The sequence below is a fragment of the Anoplopoma fimbria genome, chromosome 10 (genome assembly GCF_027596085.1).
Source record: "Anoplopoma fimbria isolate UVic2021 breed Golden Eagle Sablefish chromosome 10, Afim_UVic_2022, whole genome shotgun sequence".
NCBI classification, from domain to species: domain Eukaryota; kingdom Metazoa; phylum Chordata; class Actinopteri; order Perciformes; family Anoplopomatidae; genus Anoplopoma; species Anoplopoma fimbria.
Window position 1 is genome coordinate 9,347,498 of NC_072458.1, and position 15,988 is coordinate 9,363,485.

Here is a 15,988-nt window from a genome sequence, read left to right on the forward strand (position 1 = left end):
TTTACTGATGTTTTACTCCATAAGAAGGAAAAGCACATAAAGACTATGGAGGAAGGAAGAGCCTGAAATGTTCATGTCGGCGTAGTGGAGAGCAAGGTAGTTCTCCATTCAGAGGATCGGTGGTTCGATACCCGGCTTCGGCAGTCGATGTGTCCTTGGGCAAGACACTTAACCCCAAGTTGCTCCCGAAGGCTTGCCATCGGTGTGGACTGGATGTTGCATGAATGTTAGTTAGAGTCTGATGGTGGCACCTTGAATGGTAGCCTGTCATCAGTGTGTGAATGGGTGAATGATATGTAATATACTACTGATTGTAAGTCGCTTTGGTCTGCTAAATGACTGTAATGTAATGTCTGTAAGTGAACTGTTGCTATTGACTTGATGAAAAAGAAAAATGCAAGAAAGATGTGAATTTGATGGATTTTTGTCCTTGAATGGTGGCACCCTATAACAATACAATAGATGTCATATGAAAGCAGTGAAAAGAGAGTGTTACCGTTGTTGTTTTGCCTTAGAAATAAAATACTAGGGTACAATTATACTCTGGTAAAAGTATCCAGTGGCTCATTCTTCAAAGCAAAAGTCAGTTTTTGGAGGACACTGTTGAAAGTGGTTGTTTTATTTGGATAAAATACAAATTTTCAATTGTTCATGCGGTAGAGCAGGTCAACTTTTAATCAGACTGTTGGAAGTGCAATCCCCAACTCCTCCTGTCCGCATGTCCAAATGTCCTTGAGCGAGACACAGAACCCCAAATTGCTCTCCCTAATGCTTACTATCGGTTGAATGTACATTCCCGGATAACCAAACAAACAGTTCGCTGTTGGAAATGGCAGAAATATTCTGGCAGATTTGTGGTGAGGAATGCTTTTAGGGAGTTTATGATACTCAATCATAAGAACAGGTTTCTGCATCAAAACACTGCAATTTGTTTTTGTCACAATGATGCACGACGGAGATGTGTAGGGCATCTTAATCAGCCAGTTGGGAAGCTGAACACACTGACCCTTTCATTCATTGGCCGACTGTCTCATTGAGACACTGTATGATAAATAGCTTAATTTTCCATCTGTGCAGTCAGACATGATTAAATTCCCACTGCTCTTCACCTTTACTCAGCAACAAAACACAAGGCCCCACAATCTCCCAACATCCGATAATGAATTACTTATTTTACATTATTCCGCTTTAGTTAATTACACTTTGGTTTGGAGCCAGAAAACCCCTCAGGCTACTGAACAGCTGTGTTAGATGTCACATGTAAATCTCTCGTTGGATCAGACTAGACATTCTACCATTTTTAATGAAACATTACTAAGAGCTGGGATCAATGGCTGCACAGAAGACACCAGAAAGGGTGATCAGACATCCTTCAATGACAACAAAGAACAGATAGATATATAAATGCAATTTCCTGCCAATAAATCAAACAGAAACACTGAAAAGTCGTCGTCTCAAGGTAGTATCTGTGTATCCAGTATCTTCTTAAACGGGTTAGCAACAAGGAAGTGTGTTCAAAGCCCTCTTGAGAAACAAGGGTTACGCATGAGAATAAAGGTGGCATTTAAAGCTTTAGACACAGACCATCACTGACATGATAAGCAGCTTACACATACTGAAAAACGACTCCCGACTGAACCTTGAAGTTCCCTTATTTCCAACCCCAAGGTGGGCTTTCAGGGAGTCCCATGGTGACCAATACTAGATTCAAAGAGACTAATCTTAATCACCAACTGTTGAGAACGTACATCTGAGCCTCTTTGTACCCTGCTGGTTGAGCAAATTGAAGTTTTTGAGTACAAGTGCTGATATTGGACCGCAATTATTTTCAGAGGATGAATATTTGAAAAATCTGTTTGTTGTTGTTGGAGATCTTGGCGGCGGTCAAACCTCTAAACAGGCCTTGGGTTCGTATCAAAAGATTGCTTTTGTCGCTCAAAGACTTTCTTGATAATTCTCGAATCTTACTGAAGCGATGGGGATGGAAATACCACCGCCTGTGGGCTACTCAGCCCAACTTCTTCCTCTCTGTTGGATCATTGTTTCCTCTTAGCTCAATACACATGGATCACTGAGTTATTCGGGGAATATAGGCCAAGTTATTCTGATATCCTCCCCCTCGAGAGCGTAAGGGGACATTCCAGCGGCTCAAGTGGAGCAACAGTAAAAGAGAGTTTCTCTCGCTTCAGTGGATACAGGTCACCGAAGGCAAGGGCCTTCAACACAGTGACCAGCTACAGGCTCTTTGTCTGGCACTGGGTCTTAAAGAGATATTTCACTTTGGTGTAGATCTATCTTGGCCAAATGTGTTTCCTTTCAACTCAATATACAGTGTTTTTTTCAGTAAAAACAGCTGCTTTTTGCGACCGAAAACAAGGGTGAAGCACCGATCTACTCTGCATACTGGTAAAGTTAAATGAATGATTCCTGTGTCGTCCTTGCCATCCGGATTATGGTATGGTTGTTAGGGGTGTCATGATGGGAGAAATTTAGTAGTTGATACCAATACCAGTAAATTTCACAATCCACGCTACCTAATTGGATACCAGGGTACTAAACAACAGACAAAGTTTGGTTTGTCCTTTCTAGGCTACAGTAGAAACATGGCGGTGCAACATGGCGGACTCTGAAGTTGACCTGTTCCCTATTTTGGTATAAACCATTCATTCTAAGCCAACGAAAACACAATGATTCTTAGTTTCAGGTGTTCATACACTAATGAATACATAGTTATGAATATTACATTTCATTTCTCCTGAGAGATCTCCCAAAACCCTACACACTGGCCCTTTAAGAGTAAAACCCTGCAGCTTTCATTTAAAATTACTTTCCATAACCAGCTGTCCAGTGCATTCACAAATACTGTGAAGAGAAAGATAATTCATAAACACCAGAGCATGAACACACTGCACTTCAAGAGACTCAAACATAAAAAACACACACTCGACTCAGTGTTTGTACTCTGCCATATACGGGCAGCATGGGGCCGGCATGAGGTCATACCTCTGAGTTTGTACAGCTCTCCATTGACAGAGTTCACGACGAACATGTGCGGAGCCTCGTCGCTTGGGGTTACCGAGGCACCAATCAGGGGCAGGGACCCGCGGGGCTTCTGGCTCTTCCCGTGCTCGTTGACAAAGTACTGCAGCTGTCCCAGCTCTGGATCCAACACAAAGTACCTGCGTAGGAGGGAAAAAAAGAAGGAGAGTTTCTTTATATTCCTTTTGTGTGTGAGAGAGAATAGGAAAGCGGGGAAGATGGCTATGAATGAGGGTGAGACGATGCAAGAGAGAGCTGCTGTAAAAACATATCTTTGAATTTCTCACCTCCCATGCAACAACGCCTGCAGGATGTTTTTTACCTAAGCTCTCTTTACGCAAGATCCGTTTATAAATACCCCTCCGTGCACATTAAGGCCTGCTTTCACCTGCAACACATCAAGCCGGCAATTAAATTCCAAATGACTCCAGGTAGCAAGTAGTGCGGTCATCTTGAGCAGAAGCCACAGCTCGAGGCGTGCAAATGAAACCCCACATTTTACCCTTGGTGATTAATGAATCACATTCAATCCCTGCATAATTGAATCTCTACCTCGCTCATCACCGATCGGAAGATTCAAAGCGAGACAGGCGCACGAGAGGAGCAGACACATTTAATTTCCTGTGGCCAGAAAGGCTCTGTCTGCAGCCCTTAACACTTTTTCTTTTTTCCTGCATCTCAACACGGGCGAGAGTGGCACCGGATGATTTTGGCTGACCTTTATATGTTTGTGTCCAGTGGCCTGAGGTAACAGCAGTCTTTGTTCTGTCTTCTGCTCCGCATGTCGCCTTCTTTTCCCTGATAATCCTTGTGTTCGCAATCAATGTGCTCTTTCCATCCGCCAGTACAGAAGCTGGGGATATTGATCAAGCCTTTGCAGGGCAAAGCCACTGTTGCTTTTTTTTATACCCACAGTTGTCACGGATGTATGTGATAATTAAAGACATCTCCTGTCCTCTCCAGTATCTCAAAGGTGTTGATTTTCAAAGAACACCCACGGGTTACTTCAGTCAGCCCTCCTGCTGTAGTTTCAAACACTACCACTGCTACTCCCTTCTCATCTATAATACCAATATCATCACACTTGTTTACGTATGACCAGACATGTATTTTCAGTATCAATCTACCCGTAAAAACATTGAGGAAATGTAAGAAAATGGTGAAAAATGTAAATCAAAATTTCCTAAAGCCAAAGTGTCAACTTAAAATTGCTTGATTTTTGTCCAACCATCACCCTGATTTGAAAACATTAGACAAAGAAAAGCAATTCATTTGCCCAAATTAGTTTTAAATAGTTAACAAAAACTAGTTGCAGAATAATATTTGATCAGCTAATTAATTACCTGTTTAATCGTGTCAGAAAAATATCTTGGGTTTGGGTCCAATTAATTCCTGGCTAGACATATGTAGGACTTCAACTAAGAATTCCTTTCATTATTTAATCTGCTATTACTTTGATTCTTTTTTCAATTGATCCGTATCTATTATTATCGAATATTGATCTGTAAAATGTCACAAAACAGTCAAAATGCCATTCACAGTTTAGAGCCCAAGGGGAGATCTTCATGTTTCTTGTTTTGTCCAACCAACAGTGTAACAAACAAATGTTTTGAATATATAATGAAGCTGCAAATCCTCACATTTGAGATGCCTCTATTTTCAATGTTTATCATTTTGACCTTATTAGGCAGATCAGGTATCTGCCAAACATGACTACTCCACAGTAAAATAGTTTCTTTGTGAATGTCAGTTATATCGGTTACATTCACTCAGTCACATCAGGTCACCAACCTGGGTTTTAGTACAACAGCAACACCTGGTCTCATGTTTTCTGACACAAAAATGATCTGGTTGCATTGTCCCGCTATGGAAAAACTTGTCAAAGGGAATGCAGCACTTTTGACTAGATTTGGGGCTCATTCGTGACATTTCTGGTGGGGGAAGATTTTGCCAAGGAGGTAAAGGGAACTACTTTTCCTTTTTTATTTTCAATTAAAAATCTATTCAAGTGAGTTCCACTCAGTGAGGTGTAGGACTTGTATCTTAACAACCACTTCATGGATTGCCATAAACTTTGGCTCAGATATCCATGGTGATCCCCCAACTGTTCCTCTAGCGCAACTATCAGGTCACATTTTTTATTTGTCCAATACTTTGGTTTATGACCAAATACCTACAAAACTATTGACATTCCCATTAGCCTCAGCTGAACTTTGTGTTGAGTGCCAATTAGCTAATTTTAGCATGCTATAACACTAAACTCAGACCATAAACATTAAACCGGATAAACATGAGCATGTTAGCTCTGTGATTGTGAGCATATTATAATTGCTGATGTTTACATTTAGCTCAAAACACCACTGTGCGCAAGTACAGCCTCAGAGCCGCTATAGCATCAGTGCAGACTTTTAGTCTTGTTTTTCGATTGAGCATTTAGTCTGTAAAATGTCAGTACTGAAAGTGCTCACAAGCTCCCAGAGCACATGGTGACATCTTGAAATTGATTGTTTTGTCCAACAGACATTAATAAAAAAAAGAAGAAGAAAAAAAAAAGATTTAATTAGCAATTCATCTGTTTAATGAAACTGAGAAAAGCAGCAAATCTATTACGTTTAAGAGAATGGAGCTAGAAAATGTTTAGCATTTTTGCTTGATAAACAAGCACATTATTCACTAATTGATTGAATAAACTAATTGCTTTAGCACTGGAACATTGTTTTTCTATGATTAAAAATCATATCATGGCTTCAGTCTACAAATATGTTAACAATAAGAGAACAAAATAACTCTGTTGCTGCATCCTTCACATCAGGCGTTTTCCCATGAACCCTCTAGAGTTCCCCAGAGAGGATGCAGTGAATACCGCTCTGTGAAAATTGATCCCCACTGGCCGTCTTGCCCCCTTCCATCAGGCGAGCTGGTGATTTATGTCGACCACAGCCAACCACAGAACGATCCGCCTGCGTCAGTTTTTATCCAGCCATCTCTTTTTCTCTAACACACACACACACACTTTATATGAAGTCTTATCCCCTGTACAGTCAGCAGAGCGGAGGCTTTTACCGTTGACCCCTCCAGGTAAGTCCTGCCTTTGCAGCTACACCACAATGTAGACCATTAACATCATAGATGGAGCTGTGTAACAAACCCTGGGCTTCGCATTCAGCCTCTTGTGTCATAGTGGTGCTGATAATGTCTGACCTGCAGTAAACTTTTCACCTTTGGAAGCATGAAGCTGCAGCAAACTGGGCCAAGTGAATAGATAATGACACTGGTGGAACATTTGCAGCAGTTTTACTGCACTTGTTCAAATGCATATCGTGATTTTAAACCCCTTACTGGTTTGATGGAGATCAAATATATGTATTTATTCATATCTGTACAAAAATGTGTTTATTCAGCCAAGGAAAACACTAAATTTAACTGCAGTTGCTTTTCAAAAACGATCCCCACTAGCTTTGAACTGTAATCACTCACCCACTCAAGAAGAAACATCTGTAACAACAAAGAGCTTTGATACTGATCCTTTTTTTTTTTTTCAGATATAAAATAAATCGCCACCATAACAATAACAACACTGTTAAAAGAGCTTAGTCAAGCACATTTTTCCATATCAACAGTGCCATTTCCTAACACAGAAAATAGCTTGTCAGCAGACTTTGCATGTCTTCATTCTAAAAACACTCAAAGGAATGTCAGAAGGGCAGGAAGGCAGTAAATCACCCTTGTTATTGGCAGGAAATGTGAGTTATACTTGTTCAGTAATAAGATGAGCAGCACGGCCCCAGAAAGCAACTAAACATTGACATTGGTCGCACCGGTGAGCCTTACATTTAGCAGGTCAGTCTACGTGTGTGTGTGTGTGTGTGTGTGTGTGTGTGTGTGTGTGTGTGTGTGTGTGTGTGTGTGTGTGTGTGTGTGTGTTACCCGTTTTTACCCCATCCCTATTCTGTGTAGACTCGCCCCCCTACTCTACCTCTGCTTGGCTCTGACCATGATATTCTTCGCTGCTGAATGTGAATGTCGAGAATAAAAATAAGGCATGTGTGTATGTGTGAAACTGCGCTTGTACTCCTCCAAGAGCAACATCATAACCTTAAATAAAGCAAAAATTAAAAATGAAGAGAAATATTGATTGTTCTTTTGTCAACAAAAATGTTGTCACACCTGTTCCCCAGCCCCGACAGGCCCAGCCCAATCCTGACATCATCTGTGGAGGCAATCGCTACACCACCTGTCCCCGGTAAAATGCAAAATCCTGACAGAACATCTTAATTGGAGATTCAGGTGCACCTAAACAACGTGCTGGTGCACCTGAATCAAAGTTAGGCTCAGCGGTGCAGCCAATGAAAAAAAGAAAGTTTTGAGCCATGTGTTAGGGTTCTGTAAAACCAACATTTTATAATCACTTACTATCATGGGAGAGTCTTGAAGCTGCATCAAATAATTTGAACCAATAGGAGGCAGAAAAGTGCCAAAACAGACAGGAAGCTTGAGTTTTCACCGGCAGGTGGGTGGGCATACAGGTTGCTAACTGTCTGCTAGTTGTCACCTCGGCTAACTCACTGAACTTGACCTCTCGGCCATGTTGGGGCCTTTCCGAGGATTTTTCATCCAACATCTGACATTATAAGGCTTGATGTGCGGTTATTTGTTCACCAGCCATCCTGCTGGCCAATGTGTGGGCGTTGAATGATGATCTGTATGACCTCTGTGCCCGCATCAGTTTCCAATCGGACTCGACAAGATGACAGAGTCATCCAGAAATCTAAACATCAAGCTAAAAGCTGAAAGCTAGAGCACCACTTCTCAATGGCTCAGTGATATTAAAAAGACGTAATTTAACGTTAACCACAAAAATATCATTTATATAGGTTCAAGTCTAAGCTTTGATCTAAATATTGCAAAAACCTGAGCTTGGCGGTTAATTCCGGCCCATAGAAACGGCAGGTTGACAAAGCAATCTTAACCTAAAGTGGCCCTATTATGCTTTTCCACTTTTTCCCTCTTCTTTAGTATGTTATATATATTTTTATACATGTAAAAGGTCCGTAGAGTGTAAAACTTGAAGTTCACGCCTAAAAGGAGTTACCCTCCCCCTCAGAATCACTGCTCCTGAGCTGCCTGAAACAGCTCCATTGAATTCTCTCCTTCACTTCCGTAACTTTATGAGGTCACAATGTTACAGAAGTGACATAAAACTCCTTCTGGCTAGTTTGGCCTTCAAACAACAAAAGAGAGAGACAGAGCTGGAGCTCCAGAGGAAGTGTGAAACGTGAAATGTGAAACGTTGACCAATCACAACAGAGCAGGCTAGCTGACCAATCAGAGCAGACTTTGCTTTCTGGAGGGAGGAGCAAACGCTACAACGGCGCATTTCAGAGAGAGAGTGAGAAGAGGTGCTGCAGGACAGCCAGGATGAGAAAAACAAGGCAGATTATGAGCATTAAGACATGTAAACATGTTGTAACTGTAATTTGAGATAAAAATATGCACCCGGAAAATAGCATAATAGGGCCTGTTTAAGACACATTTCCTCGTTTGCTATGGAGCTTTCACCGTTATCACACGGTCTTCATCAGCAGATTGAGTTTGCTCAGAGAAACCGGCCATGGTGACTTAAAAGTTTAAAGTTTGAACATCTAGAGTTCCGCGGCAACTAGGCAAACCCAACCTGGTGATGAGGACAATGTAAGTGGACCTTGAGTTGGATGGTTTGGTCAACTCGTGATACAACTTTATTTTGCAGCTACCAGCTAACCAACCACAAACAGTTTTCCTTCCCCCTCTCAGTCACAGAAACACCTACAAGAGCTGCATTACCACGACACAGCTTTGATCAAAGCAGCACAGCAGTGCTCCTTTTCCAGTGAGAACATCTGCAAAGAAATGATTCATCGCTCACCATGTACTCCCCACCCTGCTGACCGCTGAGTTAGATGTACATTTAGAATCGACACAAGTAGAAATCCTTTTATATCCAGCCTTGTATCACAAAATATTTGAAACTGTGGACTGAGAAAACTCTAAATGTTTGGTACTCTGTGATCTGCGTGCAAATGTTGAAATATCTACACATGATGCACAAACTCTCAGAGGAAAACCAGTCTATGAACAACAACAGAGCAATATCTCCTGCAAGAAAGGTTGAATGCTTGACCTCAACTGACTCTGCAGTTTGAAAATCTGAATTGTAGCTTACTAAGCGTGAGCAGCTAATGTTAACACACACACACACACACAACACACACACACACACACACACACACACACACACACACACACACACACACACACACACACACACACATGCTGTATGTCCTGTATTGTAAGCTGCATTATGTTACAGTCACAATTGCTCCAAGGGTGAATCTTGTCCAACACACAACCATCTTTGTATCAATAATAATAGACCCAAAGCTTGGCAGTGATAACAACCAATCAACCAATCACTGCATGCACGTTCAACATGTTTAGGGTGTGTATGACTGTGAGAGAATGTGTCCGTTTGTGTACAAAACTTTAACAACTTTCCAATTTTGTAATAATAATAGAAGTTTGTTTAAATCAACAATCCCCCATGGTTGTTATTATTTTATATACATTACTGTTTAAGTAAATATCATGGACTATTTACCTTTTTTTATTAATCTTTTTCGTTTTTGGTATTCCTCTATGCAATTTTGTGTTAATTGAAACTGTGAAATAAAGTTTCATAAAATAAAAGGATTTAACTTCCTGGTCCAACGAATGATCGTTTTTTTGTGGTCAGTTTTGCATTAAATCTGCATTCCCACAAGGCTTTAAGAGATGATTTACTCCTGTTGTCCAGAAAACAAAAGTGGTAAACTGCACTTCAAGTCGCAATTAACTTAGTCAGTACAATGTTACTATTAATATTTCTATTATATATTATTATAGTATCTACAAACTATGAAAAGCTACAAAAAAGGAATGCATTTTGTCAATGAGCGTCCTCACAAGTATAGTATGCATATGTCTGCAAAGAAACAAAAATTGGTTACATAGCACATTTTCCCCGACAAAAACACACACAGCACCTACACAACATAACAGCACTTCACACTGACACATGGCCTCCCACACAGTGGCAGAATTAGCTCCACTCAGGTCTGCTGCCCACCACGACACCACCTGCCAAACACACACGTGTTCCTTGGCCTGATAAATATTGGAACGTGACTGACAACTGTAATTACTCCAACACCACCAGAGCACCGCCTCTCCTACTATAAATGTTTCCATATATATACAAAAATATATAAAATGATGTAGGCACTTAAAGATATAACTAAATGCAACCTGAGCAAAGATTATTTGCTTCTTCCTCTAATGGGTTTAGAAAAACCATGATATTATGAGTCATGTTGAACTCCAGCTGCAACAAACTTCTCTCTAACTTCCAGTTCACTTTTATTGAGGCCACCTCTAGTAGAAACCTATTATATCTGGATTAAGCTATCCAATACGTCAAAAAAAGCACTCATCAGCAAAGGGACTAATGGAAAACTGAATTGTAGGGCATGTTTTCTCACTATCTATGAATAAATGTAAACAAAATAGCTAAAAATTGAAATGAAGGAACCTACTGTCACCATTAAACTGAGCAATGGGTAAGACAATTTATGGTTAGGATTGTGCATTCTTTCTGGTTTGTTTACATCAATTTCATTTGTAAACACAAGCGATTATTTTCATTTCGTTAACTAAACTCTTCTATAAAGTTTATGGAAATGTCAAGTATTTATACGGTAAAAATTATGGATTGGGTCTTTATTTGTCACACTCATTATCGTTAAACAAAAGAGGACAGCAATATCTGAAAAAGTTCAAGTTACTGTTGTGAATCTGGAGCAAAACTGTGCTTTACTTTGCAAATTAGAGCACGGTAAATAGTCTCAAAGATGACTGCTGACCTAAATTGCAGATCAAGAGAAGTTTTACTTACAGTCTATTTCTAGCTGTTATAATATAAAAAAAAAAACTACCTTATTGCAAATAAAAAAGAAATATTCACTCATGACTGTCTTGTAACATTTCCTTCCAAAAGGAAATATTTGTAAAAAGGAAAAGTGCTTTTTTTCTGCTTTTCTGGATGTGTAGGAAGCATAAGTACCTTGTACGATATAATATGTACAAACATAAATATAAAACAACTCCAGGAACCATCTTAGGAAACACCCACATATAAAGGGTTCACTCGTTAATTTCAGGTACATAATATTCATTATGCTTTGATTGGTTACATCCCACCTACGCACTGTGTTTGGAACAACCTGCCTGAAGCAAAATATGATCGGTTAACTTTTTGGCTTCCTGCAAACTGGCTCCATTTTCAGGATGTTGTAAGTCGGCGCTCGCTGTCTGCGTCGACACATTAAGCGAGACCTTCACCTTTGAGCACTTTGAAATTGAAACGGGACAAATACCACCATCCCAAAAAAACATTCTTTAACATCACCCTTCTGCCCATTACAACCTGCGTATTATATATATATACTGTGATATATGTTTGCATATATGAGTTCATGTGTTTGAGTGGTCAGACTTGACAGGTAACAAATCCCACATGAACCTCAAACACAATTGAGATTTTCTTTTGCTCAATAAGACTCTTTGAGATGAACATATGCGTGTGCTACATCCAGGTATTACTACTTTGGGTTCATATCAAGATGCAGTTCAGTGTATCATCTGGCTGTCAGTTTAATGGGAGAGCTGGGAGCAGCCATTCTTTCTCTCTGCCTCCCTACCTACCTCACCCCTCTCTCACATATAGACACTGGCTTTCAGCTCAGATCATACACACTACAGTCTCAGCTTCCTCATTCTCTACAGCAGCGCCACGGCAACAATGGGATTGGTTATTTTTGTTTGCACATCAGTGATAAAAAAAAGTCATTTCATCACACTACAGCTACAGAAGAGAAATCCTGCATTATTCATGTTAACTGTGTGTACACGAGTTGAGCAGCTTGCAGGAAATAAGCATAAGTCTTTCTATTCCTCAAAAAAAAAAAAAAAAAAAACATTCAAACCACAACCAGATGCTTCATTCTTGGCTCACAACAGCAACAAGTGTAGGCTTAGGATAGATTTTCAAATTAAAAGCTTGCTCACTCATAAAAAGGCTCTGAGTCGAGTGAACTGGACAGGGCAGGGAGTGAACCCATTAATGCTGCATGAAGTACAGTCAATAATGCACTGCTGTGATCTCCACAGTTGTTGCTGAGATATTCTGCACTTCATTATGAGAGCAGGATGCAGTGCTTCATGAGCAGCAGAATCTCAGAAAACTCTTTAAAGCATTAAAATGAAGCAATAAGGAAATATAATGACAACATTTATCAGGAAACACTGCACATATAGAAAATATGGGGATTCACTTGTAGATGTTTCAGGCTAAATGTCGACATATACAATCCCATATAACAGCCCTACAACAAAGACTATCTTTAGGAATAACTAGAGCTACAACAATTAGTCGATTAGGCCTCCTCATTTGTGAGGACTGATGCTTTCCTGTGAGTTTATTGTGAGCATTTTTTGTACAGCTGCAGTGGTAGGCTAATTATGCGATTAGTGCAGTAGAGTAGAAAACTATTGACTAATTGTGATAATCAATTGATAGTTGTTGTTTTTTTTTTACAAAAACACCAAATATTTAATCTTTCCAGCTTCTTTTAACAGAAAATGTGATGCTTTTCTGTGTCATATGTGATAGAAAGATGAATATCTTTGGATTTTGGACTATTGGCAGATTAATCAATAATGAAAACAAGTAGACAGAACAGTCTCTGCCGATGCATATGCTGATAACATCATGTCTGCATGTAATATAATATCAAACCAATATATTAACCCAGACAATTTATCAATCTAGCTCTAGTCAAAAAAATCTTCCAAGTAAAACACCCCCCCAAAAAAAACTCAAAAATGACAGGTTGGGTCAACACACCTCTTATATATGACGTCATCAAAAGCCAGGATTAAACTAGTTATAAATTGGTCTCTCTGTAAATTCTATTATCTGATCTTTATTAGTGTCTGTTAACCTTACAATAGTCAGTAAAGTAGTGCACTAGCAGGCCTACATGACATGTGTGCAGGGTTTGGATCTAAACCCTCTGACCCCCCCATCACAGTGACGTGTCGGTAAAAGTGCAACGTGGACGGGGCAAATAACAACACCGAGCTATCGGACGCCTGAAACCGAAAGTGAATCGTGTCCCCTCTCCTCCTCCTCCCACCAAACTCCAAGCGCCTGCTTACCTGTTCTGCCAGCCCTGGATCAGGTTGGTGTATTTGCTCAGCACTCCTTCCAGCTGCCTCTTACGCGGCTGCTGCAAATGCATGCTGTTCCCCAGCACAGCTCCCCGGCTGCCTCCTCCTCCTCCTCCTCCTCCACCTCCTCCTCCTCCTCCTCCACCAGCCGGGCCGCCAAGGGAACCGGAGCCGGGGCTATGCGACCCGCTCCTCCCTGGCTTCCTGGTCGATGACGAGTTCCCGCGGTCCGACGGGGAAGAGTTGGTCGTGTTGGTCACGGGATGCGGACAGCAGGGCGACTTGTCCATCCTGGCGACGGGACGGTTGAAGAGCCAGAGGAGGAGGCGGAGGAGGAGGAGGAGGAGGAGGAGGGGTGGACAGAGTGAGGAGGAGGGGGGACGGGGATGGACCAGAAGCAGCGGAGGTGGTGGCGGCGGTGGCAGAGACAAGTGGACTAAAGCAGAGGCAGTGGGTATGCATGGACCGCGTTGCGCCGCTGGTTGAAGCGTCCCACGGTGCGTGACATATTCCCCCGGTGCTGTGTGAGTCCCGCTCGCTCTCTCTCTCTCTCTCTCTCTCTCTCTCTCTCTCTCTCTCTCTCGCTCTCTCTCTCCCCCTCTCTCTCCTCTGCAGTGCGCGGCTGTGAGGCACTGTGGGTCTCCTCCGGCGTTGTCCTGGTAGAAAGGCAGAGCAGAGCGCAGACACTCCCCCTCCACTCTGGACCGGCCCCCGGATATTACAATGCATCCCATTATATCAACACAAAAAAAAAAAAAAAAAAAAAAAAAAAAAAATCCACCCCACAAAAATATTGCAAATGCCAGCAGGAAAAGCCTCAGATGAGTCATGTATGAGGCTGATACACAGCAAGACTTTCTTTAGGATATTTTTCTAGGACGATTCGAACAGCAAAAGCTGATAATATCTGATTTCTGTATCCTGCATTGATATTTATCTAGCAAATAAATATTAAAACAGGTTAAAGGTTAATAAAATGATATCTAAACTGCGGTCTACTAACACATGAATGCCAATCAACATACTCTTTCCTTAAGATACTTTATCACCTTCTCTCTTAAGAGACCTGATAATAAAATGTATTTTTTCTTTGACTAAAAAAAAATGACATAAGAGTTATAAGATTTTTTACCTGCAGTCTTCCTCTCAGAGTCCAAGCACAGACGTCTACCAATCAGAGGGTCGTGCAATAACCTCTTTTTAGCCTGAGAGGCGAAACACAGGGCAACTGAAATTACTGAAGAAATGTGTACTTGTGAGCCCATTTTATAAAACCAAATGTAGGATAATTTTGTAACATAAAATAAAAACAAAACATAAAACCTTAAAACACTCCAAGCTTCAATACTGCCCCAATTGGCATTTTCAGGTATTAGCAATGTGCCAATTGGCTTTACTCCTTACAGATCTACTTCTAAAGTTCTGCCTACAACCTCTTTGAGCAAGCCCAAATGTCTTTTAGGACACCTTTAACAGCTCTCTGTATCTTAAAACACACTTCCAGATCAATTGGTATTCTGTTCTATATTTAAGATATCAAACTAATTTAGGTGTGAAGGCTGCTAAAATTCTGAACCTCAAGTTTAGATGACATCTCTCTTTAGTGGGGTGGTATAGTATATAAACAACAATTCTGTTTTAAAAGGTGGAGTTAACTTTAATAAACTATGCCACGCCACAAATTTATAAATATAAAGTCAGTTTTTACAAATTTTCTTTACTAGTAATCTTAGAAATTTCAGATGGTTAAATCAGGGTTGTGTTTTGTTCATCAAAGTATTATATAACCTGTCCTACTCACACAGAAACTCACGCACACATGACCATGACAACCGGAATGAAAAGGACACGTTAATGAAGACCTGACCGAGGAGCACTGCAGGCTATTAAGAAAAGGCAGAGATTGCGCTGAGCAATTGAAGGCACGCCTCGATGAATCTCCACAGGACACTTAACACAGCCCGGATAGATTCCTGCTGCTCATCAGCTGAGGCAGCCACAAAGCCAAGATCAATACTAGAGAGTAAAAAAAGATCCCTGGGCTACAGAGAGCCAGAGGTTTGTTAAAAGCCTGCGCTGAGAGTCAAGCTCGGGTCAGGTGCATGCCATTATGAGTGGTCGAAGTCAGTTTAACTCTGAGGTGTTTCTTATTAACCATCAGGTGCATATTAATAATAGAAAAAAAGGATTTATCATGTACATTATTCAATACAAAAAGGAACAGGCTGTTGGCTGAACCCTGCCCCTGGACAGTTGTCGTCCAATCACACCTTAGCAACCGTAACTAGGCATGCCATGTCTGTCAAGCTTTTGATTTGTCCTCATGATGACGTGCATGGGGCTATAGAGAGAAAGATACTTTGGACGGTGTCATGTTTTTTTATTATATTTACAAAACTAAGGTAAGTTCATGTCTGTGATAACAGCAGGACGGAAAATTCAGATGCTGTAAAACCTTTTAGACAATGATTACAGCTAATAAAATTGTAAAAATTGCTTTGACTACACGAGTACACACACTGCTGTGCTTCAAGTTTTTTCATGGGAGCTGACGTTTAAAATTTTAAAAACGGCATACATTGAAAGGTTTGGATTTCTAATAGCAACTTTAGAGGATGCCAATTTTTTTTAAGAATATGGAAAG

General features: G+C 40.7%; 1 protein-coding gene across 1 annotated transcript in view; it reads right to left on the reverse strand.

Annotated features, from left to right (window-relative positions):
• The window catches only part of LOC129097547 (oxysterol-binding protein-related protein 10), a 66,114-nt gene extending 52,089 nt beyond the window's left edge, over nucleotides 1-14,025 (reverse strand). The window contains exons 1-2 of the mRNA XM_054606439.1: nucleotides 13,333-14,025; nucleotides 3,004-3,179 (exon numbers count right to left, since the gene is read on the reverse strand). Coding sequence (XP_054462414.1) covers nucleotides 3,004-3,179; nucleotides 13,333-13,634 — 478 coding nt within the window. The 5' untranslated portion in view covers nucleotides 13,635-14,025. The remainder of the gene's footprint in view (nucleotides 1-3,003; nucleotides 3,180-13,332) is intronic.
• Between the last annotated feature and the right edge of the window lie 1,963 nt (nucleotides 14,026-15,988).